Raw genomic sequence first — 13402 nt, forward strand, 5'->3', positions numbered from 1 at the left:
TACAATATATTGTAAATTACAGCAGTTACTGGGTCACATATATTCAATAGTGTATGTTTCGCCGGTTGAAAAGAAAGTTGGAAGAAAGTAGTTAGTAATTCCGTCGGAAATGTGGGATTGACATCTTGAAATTCGTCAGGTGCTTTGCCAGACACGTGCTTTCCCACGTGCTTTCGCCACGTGCTTTGCCAGACAGTTCCTCGATGTGCTAATTAATGGTACATGTTTTGGTGTATTTAGCAACTTCAGAATACCCGTCCACATCATTTACATATGTCGGGAGGCTTTGCAGAATGAGGTAGAACACAATAGACGCTATTCTTATTTAATGACACGTAAATGAGTGGCCGGGTATTCCGAAGTTTAGCCGACAGTCACAAAGAGACGAACCAGACAGTGATGACATAACGAACATAAAAAGCACGCACCAATCAGGACCAAAATCAGGAAAAAGTTATGCAATCGGCTAGCAAAGGAGGATCTGTAATCTGAGACTGGAAGGCACCGAAAGGTCATAAAAGCGAGTTTGACTAATGGTCGTGGGTCGTGGGTCGTGGGTCGTGGGTACAAGTCGTGGGTCGTGGGTCGTGGGTGTGGGTGTGGGTGTGGGTAAAAGTCGTGGGTGTGGTTAATACTTAATAATAAAAATAACCATTTAAAATATTAAATATAATAATACATAAATTTTATACAACCCTGTCTTTCATTAATTTAACTGTTCTTTCTTCTAGTTATTTTTTTTGTTTATTCAATTTACCCTACTTTACGTCTATTTTTGTCTGTTATCTCACTGTCAATGAAATTAGTTTCAGTTTCGCGACGGGAAGAGAGATAAATCTTGTAATTACATTAAATTAGTTTCACAACACGATCACCAGCGCGATTGCCGACGTGAGTCCATTGGTCGGCTACTCTGGGGTTTGATTTTTCCCTTTTTCTGCTTTTTAGGGTAGTTGTCAAGGGAAATCCGCAGGACATTCTTTTGTTCTCTTGCGGTTTTCGAGCCCCAGACGATAAAACTTTCCCGAGGTAAATTACTTAGGGAAAAATTGGTCACACTTGCAAATTTGAGTTTCCCTAGGGAAACTGTCAACAAGTCAAGTTTCCCTAGGACAAAACCCTGTAGTGTGACCACAGCTAATATCGCGTTTAAGATCCTCCACTGTCGAGTTACCAGTCTGAAAGAGGTTATGTGTGTGCCTTTTGAGTCAGTCGACTTGTGCACAATCAGTTTTCCTTTGTGTATACGGTGTGTAATTACCAGATTTATCTCTCTTTCCTTTGTTGTCAAGCGAGATCTCGAAATGCGTCGCGAAACTGAAACTAATTTCATTGACAGTGAGATAACAGATAAAAATAGACGTAAAGTAGGGTAAATTAAATAAACAAAATAAAATAACTAGAAGAAAGAACAGTTAAATTAATGAATGACAGGGTTGTATAAAATTTATGTATTATTATATTTAATATTTTAAATGGTTATTTTTGTTATTAAGTATTGATCACACCCACGACTTTTACCCACGCCCACACCCACACCCACGACCCACGACTTGTACCCACGACCCACGACCCACGATCATTAGTCAAACTCCATAAAAACCATCAAAGACATCAAAGATTTGACGAATATTGCAAGTTTCGAGCGCGTGATCTTTATCGCTTCTTTACGCGATTCTGTTTTGGTATAATTCTTTATTCTCGATTAAACCCTAGTTATTCATTATTCATTTTCTTTTTAAGGCGTTATTCCTTATTCATTTTCTTTTTCAAGCACTTATTCATTATTCATTATTCCGCTTCCACACCCGATTGTATTTGCCGTATTGTCCAGACGAAACTCGAGTGAGCCTCTTTGCACGACCTCTTTGCTGCTCATCGAAACGAAATTTCAATCATGAAATTTTCCTGCTGTTGTTTCCCGGTATGTAGGCAATCTTGGAATAATCACTTATCATAATCGGGTAGGAAGTTTCGAAACACGCTTTGGCTCAATCTTGAAAGCGGAAGAAAAAAGTTACTTCATATCGACGCCAAATGTTTTGATAAGTCTTTCTTCGGTGAAATTTGTTTTCCTCTTATGATGTGATACGTTTATTTTTGGTTTCCGCTCTCCTCAAAGTTTATGTGCTGTTCAATTGGTAATGTTCATCTTGAGGAGGAAACTCTGTTCGTTTAAGTTGGAAAAATTGTTAGAATCTGAAAGAGTTCTATCAACCATGACGGTGAATCTACGTTTGATTTCTAAATCTTTCTGTTTAAAATCCTGAATATTAAATTGTTTTGTCGTCACAGAGCTAGAGCTGAGAAATCTTGTTGAATGTTGGGCCCCGTTATCCGAAATTTTCCCAATTCCTTTGAACTTTGCTATATCATGTTATATGCACTACAATTCAGATAACTAGCTCGGCAAAGGCTGAGAAACGCCAGACTACCTATGTCACGGGGAAAAAAAATAATGCCTGGAGCGCGGCCGCGGCCGGGGGTGGGGCAGAAGGTATGGGGGTATTCAGCGGACACGTATCTACGGCTAAATGAATAAAGGCTGATAGTTTCGAAAGAAACTGTTTGGGGCTGCGTCGGTGGGAGTAACGACTTAATTTGGATATATCAACAAAGTTGAAATGGTAAAATGGCCACCGTAACGATTACAAAAGCTGACGTTTCGAGCGTTAGCCCTTCGTCGGAGCGAATAGAGGAATTGTGGTGTGTGCTTTTAAAGGCAGAAAATGGAGCTACGTTATTGGTGGGAACGGCTAAATGTGCCGTGTAAGCGTCACGGAAAACTACTGATCATTTACAAAATGGCAAACCAAATGTTTGTTTATGTTTCTAGCTGCTAATTGAACGGTTTTGTTTTTATTCTCAGGATAGCGATGAGAAAAAGCCTCTTCTTCAAGGAAAAAAAAAGGTAAATTTACATGCTGAGGATTTTAACGCTTTAAACGCTAGGTGAGGAACGTAGATAGTACAAGTTTCTTTACAAATAATAATAATAATAATTATAAAGAGTATTCCTATAGCGCACAACTCCAATAAATTGTCCGTGGCGCTTTACAACAAATAAAAATAAATTATAAACAAACTACACTTACTGGCATTCACTAACAAACATTTTAAGAAGATAAGTTTTCAAAACGCTTTTAAAAATGTCAACAGAAGAACTCCTACGTATTGAAAGAGGCAAAGAGTTCCACAGTCTAGGAGCACATACTGCAAACGATCGATTAATGAATGAATGAATGAAAAACTTTATTTAAGTGTCTATGTTTTTAGCTATAAGCTAATGGGGGACACTAAAAAATTTACAAGTCGAATACATTTACATATGTAGATAATAGTTATTTACAGTAGATAATTAAAAAGATTATAAAGTTATTTAGTTAAGTTTTAAATTTCAACGAAAGTTGAAAGGTCGACTTCTCTTATGTTCTTCTTGAACGAGTTTAGAGTTTCTATCGTTCTTAGGTGTCTTGGTAACTTCAACCAAATGAGAGGTCCCATATATTTAATAGAATTCCTACCAAATCTAACAGTTTCGAATCTTGGCAGTTCGAAGTCACTGTTCCGTAAATTATACTGAGTGTTCTTTATATTAAATAAGTCAGAAATATTCTCGGGTACGAGACTGTACTTAACTTTAAACATCAAAGTGGCAATGTCTTGTAGGCTCCGATTGTACAACATCGGTAGTTTGGTTAGCAGTTCTTGATAGGACGCTGATCTAGTTTTGTACACCGCCCTAAGTGCTCGCTCCTGAATCCGCTCAAGCTTTCTCTGATCCGATGCATTACAAAAGTGCCATACTAGATGACAGTAGGTTAGATGGGGCAGAATTCAAGACCTGTAAAGTGATAGTTTAGCATTACAGGGTATTAAATTGCGTAGCCGCACTAGGACCCCTACTTTTTGACTGGCCTCAGAGCATAGATCACTGATACGACTAGTAAAACTCAATTTTTCATCCATTTAAACTCCTAAAAGCCGTTTTTCCCCCATTCTCTCAACGGTATGATCGTCAACAGAAAAATTTTATTTATCGTTGTCTTTGTCAACATTTCTCGAGTTGATCGTTAATAGCTGGAACTTTTCTGGGTTGGTTGAGAGATAGTTGTTCTTGTACCAGGATAGAGCTTTCTCTCCATGGCTTGATACTTTGCGCGACAACGTCGTGCCTCTTCCCCGTGACATACATCTGATGGTCGTCGGCATACATGCTCAAATTAGCATTATTTATATCTAATGACACATCATTTTGGAACAAATTCCACAGAAGGGGGCCAAAGGACGAGCCTTGCGGGCAGCCAAGCACCCTCCTTTTCCAGTCACTTGTCACTCCTTTCATTTTCACTCTATTGAGCCTATTGTCAAAGTATGATCTAAGAAGGTTAAGAGAATAATGTCCAATGCCATTGGCCTCGAGTTTCTTTACAATTAGAGAATGGCTAAGAGAGTTAAAGGCTTTACTTAAGTCAGTAGACAGTATGTACACCATATAATTTGAATGTATCAACAAAGTTGAAATGGTAAATTGGCCACCGTTATGATTATAAAAGCTGACGTTTCGAGCGTTAGCCCTTCGTCGGAGCGAAGGGCTTCGTCCGACGAAGGGCTAACGCTCGAAACGTCAGCTTTTATAATCGTAAAAGTGGCAAATTTACCACTTCAACTTTGTTGATATATTCGAATTATTTCGTTACCCCCACCGACGGAGCCCCAAACAGTCTTTTTAGAAACTATCAGCCTTTATTCATTAGTATGTACACCAGTTCCTTTCTGTCAACAGCTGATTTCCAGTCTTCCACGAGTCTAAGTAGAGTGGTCTGACAGCTATGATGTCTTCTATACACTGTCATTCTCTGATAGAGAGTTGGATCATAGTGCCCGGTGATTTGCTTACTGAGCATATGCTCAAATGTCTTATTTACGGTAACAAGGGAAGCGATCATGATGGGACGATAGTTCTTCCGCGCCAACTGTCTGTCCCCTTTTTAAACACTGGCGTCCACTCTCCCATTTTCCACGCACAAGGCCATCGCCCCAGCTCGATACAGCTGTTGTAGAGAGTCATTAGCGATGGGGCAATTCCACAGGCCACGTTCTTAAGGAGTTTAGGCGGTGCTCCGGGGTCCCACCCACAGGACTCAGTAGGGTTGATATTTTCAAGCGCCTTTTGCACTTGATCCTTGCTGACGCGATTGAACTCGAACTGTGTTCCTAGGTATGCTTCTCTTAGAGCTTTAACGCTGCCATGGTTGTCATGGTTCTCTTCTGTGATGCAAATAGCATTGTCTCCTACAATGGTAACAGCAGCTGTGGTGAAATAGTTCACTAGTTGCTCAGCTACCTCGCATTGATCTTTTACAATGATGCCCTCTTCTGCTTTTAAACTGATTAAGGTGGACTCCTTAGTGTTGCTATTAATAAATGGCTTAAAGGCGTTGTAAAACTCCCTTGGCTTGGATTTCAGCTCCTCTGATTTGGCGAATCAGTATTCCATGATAGCCTTCCTCCGTTCGCGTGTGGCAATATTCCTGTACTTTCTTTTAAGTTCCATGTTCTCTGGCGTTCGGTTCTTCACAAACAGTATGGCGTGTTTCCTCTTATTCCTTATCGCCTTTTTGCAAGTTGAGGTCATGTAGGGTACGTCCTTTTCACGCACACGTTTTCTTTTGATAGGGGAGTAGTGTAGGTCGCCTGTATGGGTAAAACCGAGAGGTCTGGGTCCGAGTTGCTCGGCCGAGGTTAATTACTCATTCCGTGTAGGTGTACGAGGGGTTATTAGGGTTAGAGTTTTAGGGTTAGGTATACGGGGGGATCATTAGGGTTAAATTTCGTGAAGGTGTACGAGGGGGTTTTTAGGGTTTTAGGGTTAAATTTCGCATAGGTTCGTAAGTAGAGTTTATTAAAAAAGTAACGGTACAAAGATAACAAAAGAATCCAAGATGGCTGCGGGATTGAGTACAACATTTGGTTTTGCATATGGTTTATTTGTTCACTCTGCACGATATTTGAATTGTAAATAGGTGACATAAGCTAGAAAAGCTGTTATCATGTCCTTGTATAATTGATGGAAAGTAGATTGTTCTCCCACGTTGGAATCATAGGTTTCAATCTCGTCAATGTATCTTGTCACTTGTCTGCGTATTTCACAAAGATCTTGCGTGGTAGCTTTTTCTTTTACAATGGCAAATAATTCGTCTAGGACGGCTCCGGCCCACTGGGGATTCTGTTCAATCTCTTCGTCCAAAGAGTTGTTTTTCAGATGACATGGTGTATGAAGTGTTTGTAGAATGTAAGATGAAGTTATACATAAATGTGTTTGAACGTAAATGTCACTCGAGTATTGATTGACAAGCTGTCATCATGTCTCTGTACAATTGATGGAAAGTAGATTGTTCTCCCACGTTGGAATCATAGGTTTATGGCAACTTCCGCGCGGTCTGGGTCCGAGTGATTCGGCCGAGTGGGTTCTAATTAAATATTCATACGGCGTAGGTGCGCGAGGGGGGTTTTAGGGTTTATTCATGCGGCGTAGGTGAACGAGGGGATTAGGGTTGTTGGGGTTTAGGGTTGTTGGGGAGGCTAGGGTTAGATTTCACGAAGGTTCGTGTGTAGGGTTTTTTTCGCATCTCATTTTAAAAAATAACGGTTTTCTCAAAACGATGGGAACAAAAGAATCCATTGTATTTATAAGAGTCCCAAAAGGTTTTCACACGCATGTGGTACAGGTTATTCAGGACGTATGACTTTTACGTTTAAAAAATGTAAGAGATGTACGATCGTAAGACACAGGGATTGATAAGCTGTCAAAGTGTTCGGGTAGACCTTACCGCTATAAATTCTTGGTCAGTATTATAATGTCTGACTTAGACGATTTTTCCTGTGATTGCGGTCAATGCGAATGGTGTGTACTAAAAGAAGAAATAGAGAGAGAAGCGTTTTGGCAGGACAATTTAAAAATAGTAAGAGCACTCTAGAAACCAAAGTGGATAGACGAAATATGAGTGTTCATTATGAATGATACACAGTATCACGCAACTACCCATACTGGTTCTAGGACAATAGAGTATCCACACTTGAAAATTAGAAGGAAATGTATGAGAAATGTAGGAAGGAACACAAAATAAAAGCGTTGAATAAATCCTAGTTTAGGGTTAAATTGCGTAGGTTATAGGAGCGTGATTTTTTTTTTCATAATTTGAAAAAATAAAGGTCATCTAAGATTGTGTAAAAACAATAAAAATAATGAAGCCTAAGGTGGTGTTTGATCCTCCCATAGGGAAAATGATTTCAAGATAAAATGAATATTCAAAATAACGTTCATTTTAGAATAAAAGGAAAAAAATTGTCGTGGCCAGGATTCGAACCCGGGTTATTGCGGTCACTCATATGACCACACCCCTAACTCCCACCGTAAGCCAAATTCCCTAACCCACTTATTTCCATATCAAAATCAAAATAAAGACCCTAACAGTCAAACATCAGAGTGAGACAAACAATGGAAACAAGGAAACGCAAGATGGTGACTCATACTTCCAATGGTAAAAGTGATTTCAAGATGTCATTTCCATTCGTATCGTGTAAAAAAAATCGAGAATAAAAGAGGTTTGTGTAGCCACGAGAGTTATTTTTTTATCAGTTCTGTCGTTCGTCTTTGTTAATTGTAATTAGTGTAAATAGTTCTCGTCTCGATAGTTTATTAGTTTGTATTTTTTCGTGCTGTCAAAATGTAAATTAAGTTTGTCAGCGTTGTTTCATGTAATCGCTTTTGAGTATTGTGTAGCCTTGTTTAGTCTATTGTTTTAGCCTTTATCCGCAAGATAACATCGTAGTTGTAATTTTCATTCAGTCGTTGTTATTCCGGAGTGCCGTACAGGTCTTGTAAGTAGTTACGCTTTCGTTTGTATTTTCCTGTAGTTTTTCGTATTCCTTTCGTTGTATTTTAGTTTCGTTGGGTTTAAGTTCGCATTGTTAATTCTGTATTTTTTTTGTGTTATGTACAAGTGAATCGTCGAGATTAAAAATAGGGTACGTATTTCAAACTGTGACGGAGTGTCAGTTACAGTTTGTTTCCGCCTAAACCTTATGATGGGATGTGAATAATTCATCCTACTCCAATAAAATGAAAATAGTTCGGATGGTGATCACATGAGTATTCAAAATTCTCTGAAAATGAACAATGGGTCGTTCGAGGTATAAACATGCGATAGCTTTTTTCTCAATAAAAGTGTTTACTTTAGTTCAAATCTTAATTAAAAATAAACTGTAACGCGCGAGTGTGATCACTAGCAGTGACGAAAGTGTTTTAAATTCTATACAAAATTCCGCAAGTGAGGAAAATAACAACGATACATCGACGCAATTCAATGGCAATGATTCGAAGAGAAATAATTAAATCTCCCGTTTAAAAAAATCATCAGAAAAAAAAATCGAACGAAAAGGGTATTCAAAAACGCAGCACCATGCTCGTGAACATTCCCATTTCTCGGGAAAAATGAACCATAGAGCATACAAACCGGGGGAAAATACGAAATGCCAGCAAGCGTTGTAACTATCTCATGATTATCTGACCATCAAATTTTAATCAAGTCATAGCATCCTTACATTTTTTCGGATCAAAGTCAATGACCTGTCTTTCCAAATTGTTACCGAGTCATGACGTGTGTCAATGATAGACCAATGGAAATCTAGCAATGGGTGTATAAGAGTGGCTATAAGTCGGAATGGTATGATCGTACATGGGACCAAAGTGATGATGAATAAAGTTCGATTTCATCCAATCAGACAAGTGGTGTATCTCACTGAAATTCATCCCTACATTGAAGTCGAAGAGAAGATAAATACAATCAAACCGTTCCTGGTTACTCCGTTTAAACACAAAATAAGAGCGGTAAAAGAGAGGCAACATAGCAAGTACCTATATACAAGCACGTTTTACACAAAAACCTCGACATCTATATGTGATAAAGCGATTGGAAGAATTACAAGGAGCATAATCCAAAGACTTATTTAGCTCATATGATATGGACTTGCTTCACATGTGACGAAACATGACTAAAACGTGGAAAATTGCCACGGTCGCTACGCGACCGCATTCCGGACGCGCGCGCAGGAGCAGAAAAGAGGAAGAGAAGGAAAGAGAGGACATAGAATGACCACTGTAATAAACTGTTTTAAACTGTCACATTTGTTAGTGGCAATGTCTTACCGCGAGTGTATATGACTCCCAAGAACTGTGTAAAGTTGAGGAATAAAATGACTAGAACGAGTGAGTCCATGTGAATGATAAATTATATTACTTCAAGAAAGAGGAGGAGGAGGAAAGAGGAGGAGGAGGAGGAGGAGGAGGAATGAGGAGGAGGAATGAGGAGGAGGAATGAGGAGGAGGAATGAGGAAGAGGAATGAGGAGGAGGAATGAGGAGGAAAGAGGAAGAATGAGAAGGACGAGGAGCAGGAATGAGGAGGAGGAATGAGGAGGAGGAATGAGGAGGAGGAATGAGGAGGAGGAATGAGGAGGAGGAATGAGGAGGAGGAATGAGGAGGAGGAATGAGGAGGAGGAATGAGGAGGAGGAATGAGGAGGAGGAATGAGGAGGAGGAATGAGGAGGAAAGAGGAAGAATGAGAAGGACGAGGAGCAGGAATGAGGAGGAGGAATGAGGAGGAGGAATGAGGAGGAGGAATGAGGAGCAGGAATGAGGAGCAGGAATGAGGAGGAGGAATGAGGAGGAGGAATGAGGAGGAGGAATGAGGAGGAGGAATGAGGAGGAGGAATGAGGAGGAGGAATGAGGAGGAGGAATGAGGAGGAGGAATGAGGAGGAGGAATCAGGAGGAGGAATGAGGAGGAGGAATGAGGAGGAAAGAGGAAGAATGAAGAGGACGAGGAGGAGGAATGAGAAGGAGCAATGGGGAGGAGGAGGAAAGATGAAGAAAGAGGAGGAGGAGGAGGAATAGAAAATATACGATCCCACATGAACGAGATGGACAGTTCCGTTTTGTATATAAGAAAAATAAACATTTGGTTCTATATGAGCGCGCACTTTGAATTATTATAATTAATATTTTAAAATGCGCATTCTTTTTAAGTTTGTTAGACATAACGGAGAAGGATGTATACAATATGATAAAACTCGGAGTGTCTATCTCCACACTCATTTCTTACCTGCTCACGCAGAGTGCGGACGATGGCGAGTACTCAGGATCTTTCCGCGGTTCTAAAGTCGTATCGACAAAAAATGCATGCTGTTCATGCTCGCGTAAAGTATCAGGAAAATGTGTTGAAGGAATATAAAAAACATGCTGAGAATGGAACGAGCCCCAAAATATTGAAATCAATGAAAAGTTACCCTAAGATGCAAAGTCCTGAAGCTCAGAAACGTGTCAATGAAGCATACCATCAAGTAAAATGTACGGTCTTAGATCAAGCGATTAAAGAGATTGAAAAGAATCTTGCCGCACACAAAGAACAATATCAATCCTTGCTACAACAACGACAAAGTGAGCGACAAGTACTGGAAGGCAGGAAAGAAAAGACACCCAAGATATCTCTCACCACACACGGGTGAAAACTGAATTGGTTGAATGACAGAAAAAATACGATCAACTCTGTCCCAAGTTGGACACATTCTTAAAATCTAGCGAGAACAAAGATATCTTACACACGGGTGAAGAGGGTGTTAATGGTGTATGAGGCGGTGATAGTTTAGGGAAAGTGGTGAGACAATAATACATAAAAAGCAGAGAACCTTACATTTTTTCATTAGTATCGCTGTGACACGAAATGGGAGTCGTGATACCTTGATAAACTTCTGATCGGATAATGCCACACCTTTACCGCTACTGCAATAGAGCATTCAAGCGTTCGGATAACAAAGAGGGTCACCAGAAAAATTCATGCGTGAACTCAAGGGTCAATCCAAACCAATGGTTCCCTTCAACTGTGAATACCCATTCCATTCCACCCGTGACTGCAGACCCGACTCAGTCGTTCGAACTATCACAAAGGTGGTGTGAAGGATTCAAATTCAAATCACCCAGTAGCATATTAATCGTGGGACCTTCGGGATGCGATAAAACCTGCTTCACCAAATCATTACTGCTACAACATTTGGATGAACTGTTTGCGTCACCCCCTGCCGTCATTCACTACTGTTACGGTGCTTGGCAAGATGGATACCGTGAGATGCATCAACATCGTATAAAATTTCACGATAACCTACCCGATGAAGAACAGTTAAAGCGATGGTTCCCTAAAGATGGTGGAATACTGGTCATGGATGATCTTATGACTGAAGGAGGAGACGATAAAGAAGTGTTAGACCTTTTCACCAAACATTCTCATCATCGTAACATTACTCTTATCTATCTTTGTCAAGATATGTTTCCACCTGGCAAATATGCAAAAAGTATTTCAAGAAATGCTCATTACGTGGTTGCTTTCAAAAACCCACGCGATCAATTGTGTTTCGAAAATTTATTGTTACAAGCCTTTCCCATGGAATGGCAAGATATTATGCCAGGGTATTGTGAGGCAACTCAACGACCCTACGGGTATATCACCCTGGATTTACATCCTGCTAGTAAGGATGCTCACCGCGTATTCAGTCATCTTTTGACACATGAAGGATGTATGCGATTGTATCCTAGAAAAGTGAAACTTTAAAACAGCCCTACACATTGGTCAGAAATCATTTAGGAACAACCACCAGCAAGTACACATCAAGAAAACTTATAGTACGTGTGTGTGACCATGACTGATAGTTCTCAGGATCTAGATGTCTTTGGCGAACCACTAGAAGAAGATGAAGAACCTGAAAACACAGATGATGAAGACAATGATGATGAAGGTGAAGATGAAGACAAGGATGACTGTGACGATGATGATGACAATGTCGGTGTAAATCCGTGGTCAGAATTGAAATAGGAAGTGAAAGATGATCTGAAAACAACTTTGGCTGAACAAGAAGAAGAACAGGAAAAAGAGGGGGCATCCGAGAATGACCAATCGCTCTTACCTTTAGCTAGGCGTAAGTTGAGAAGGTTATACTTGCATCGTCTAAAGTGGTATAACCGTATTAAACAGGATAAAATACATAGGCAAGTCATGCATACCGCTCGACGATTGATGAATGAAGACGGTATGGATTGGGAGGAGGCATTACAGGCTGCCGTGGACAGGAGAAAATTCTTATTGAATCGTCTGATCAACAAACCGTTATTGAATGAAAGCGATGATGATGATGATGAAAAAGAGGAGGAAATGAACGCTGTGTAACTACTGTAGTAGGGGCATAGTATGCGTGTATGTTTACGCGAAAGAGAGACAAAATAAAATCATGTTGTAAACAATTTTTTGTCGAATTTTATTTATGACCATACTAAGTTTAGAAATGTACATCATCTGCTAGTCCATCTATTTCTCCGTTATTAGAAACTTCCATCACAACAAACTGTCTGGGTGTTACCTGCGACACCTCTGTGTTCGATTCTACCAGTGTGTTCAATGGACCTGTCTTTGCAGACATGTGGTCTACAGCCATTTCTGGTAGTAAAGGAGGGTGCTGGGATTTTCTCTTTTAGCTTATAAGGACGAGTTCTCTTTGCTCATTCCTCCTCCTCTTCATTCCTCCTCCTCCTCATTCCTCCCTATTCCTCCTCCTCATTCCTCCTCCTCTTTCCTCCTCCTCCTCATTCCTCCTCTTTCCTCCTCCTTCTCCTCATTCCTCCTCCTCCTCCTCATTCCTCCTCGTCATTCCTCCTCCTCCTCCTCATTCCTTCTCCTCATTCCTCCTCCTCCTCCTCATTCCTCCTCCTCATTCCTCCTCCTCCCCCTATTTCCTCCTCCTCCTCCTCATTCCTCCTCCTCCTCCTCTTTCCTCCTCCTCTTTCCTCCTCCTCTTTCCTCCTCCTCTTTCCTCCTCCTCTTTCCTCCTCCTCTTTCCTCCTCCTCTTTCCTCCTCCTCTTTCCTCCTACTCTTTCCTCCTCCTCTTTCCTCCTCCTCTTTCCTCCTCCTCCTCCTCCTCCTCTTTCCTGAAGTAATATGATTTATTATTCACATGGACTCACTCGTTGTAGTCATTTTATTCCTCAACTTTACTCAGTTCGTGGGACTCATATACACTCGCGGTAAGACATTATCACTAACAAATGTGACAGTTTAAAACAGTTATTACAGTGATACTAGATCATTCTATCTACACTCTTTCCTTCTCTTCCTCTTTCCTCCTCCTGCGCGTGCGTCCGGAATGCGGTCGCGTAGCGACCGTGGCAATGTTTCCACGTTTTAGTCATGTTTCGTCACATGTAAAGCAAGTCCACATCATATGAGCTAAATAAGTCGTCTTTGGATTATACTCCTTGTTATTCTTTCAATCGCTTATAGATTGATTATAGATAAAC

General features: G+C 40.4%; 2 protein-coding genes across 2 annotated transcripts in view; both read left to right on the forward strand.

The window, feature by feature from the left end:
- Positions 1-1800: 1800 nt before the first annotated feature.
- The window catches only part of LOC148717967 (uncharacterized), a 19847-nt gene continuing 8245 nt past the window's right edge, over positions 1801-13402 (forward strand). The window contains exons 1-2 of the mRNA XM_088743598.1: positions 1801-1924; positions 2870-2911. Coding sequence (XP_088599724.1) covers positions 1898-1924; positions 2870-2911 — 69 coding nt within the window. The 5' untranslated portion in view covers positions 1801-1897. The remainder of the gene's footprint in view (positions 1925-2869; positions 2912-13402) is intronic.
- The window catches only part of LOC148717968 (uncharacterized), a 5832-nt gene continuing 3613 nt past the window's right edge, over positions 11184-13402 (forward strand). Inside the window, exon 1 of the mRNA XM_088743599.1 lies at positions 11184-11645. Coding sequence (XP_088599725.1) covers positions 11186-11645 — 460 coding nt within the window. The 5' untranslated portion in view covers positions 11184-11185. The remainder of the gene's footprint in view (positions 11646-13402) is intronic.

The sequence above is a fragment of the Stylophora pistillata genome, chromosome 13 (genome assembly GCF_964205215.1).
Source record: "Stylophora pistillata chromosome 13, jaStyPist1.2, whole genome shotgun sequence".
NCBI classification, from domain to species: Eukaryota; Metazoa; Cnidaria; class Anthozoa; order Scleractinia; family Pocilloporidae; genus Stylophora; species Stylophora pistillata.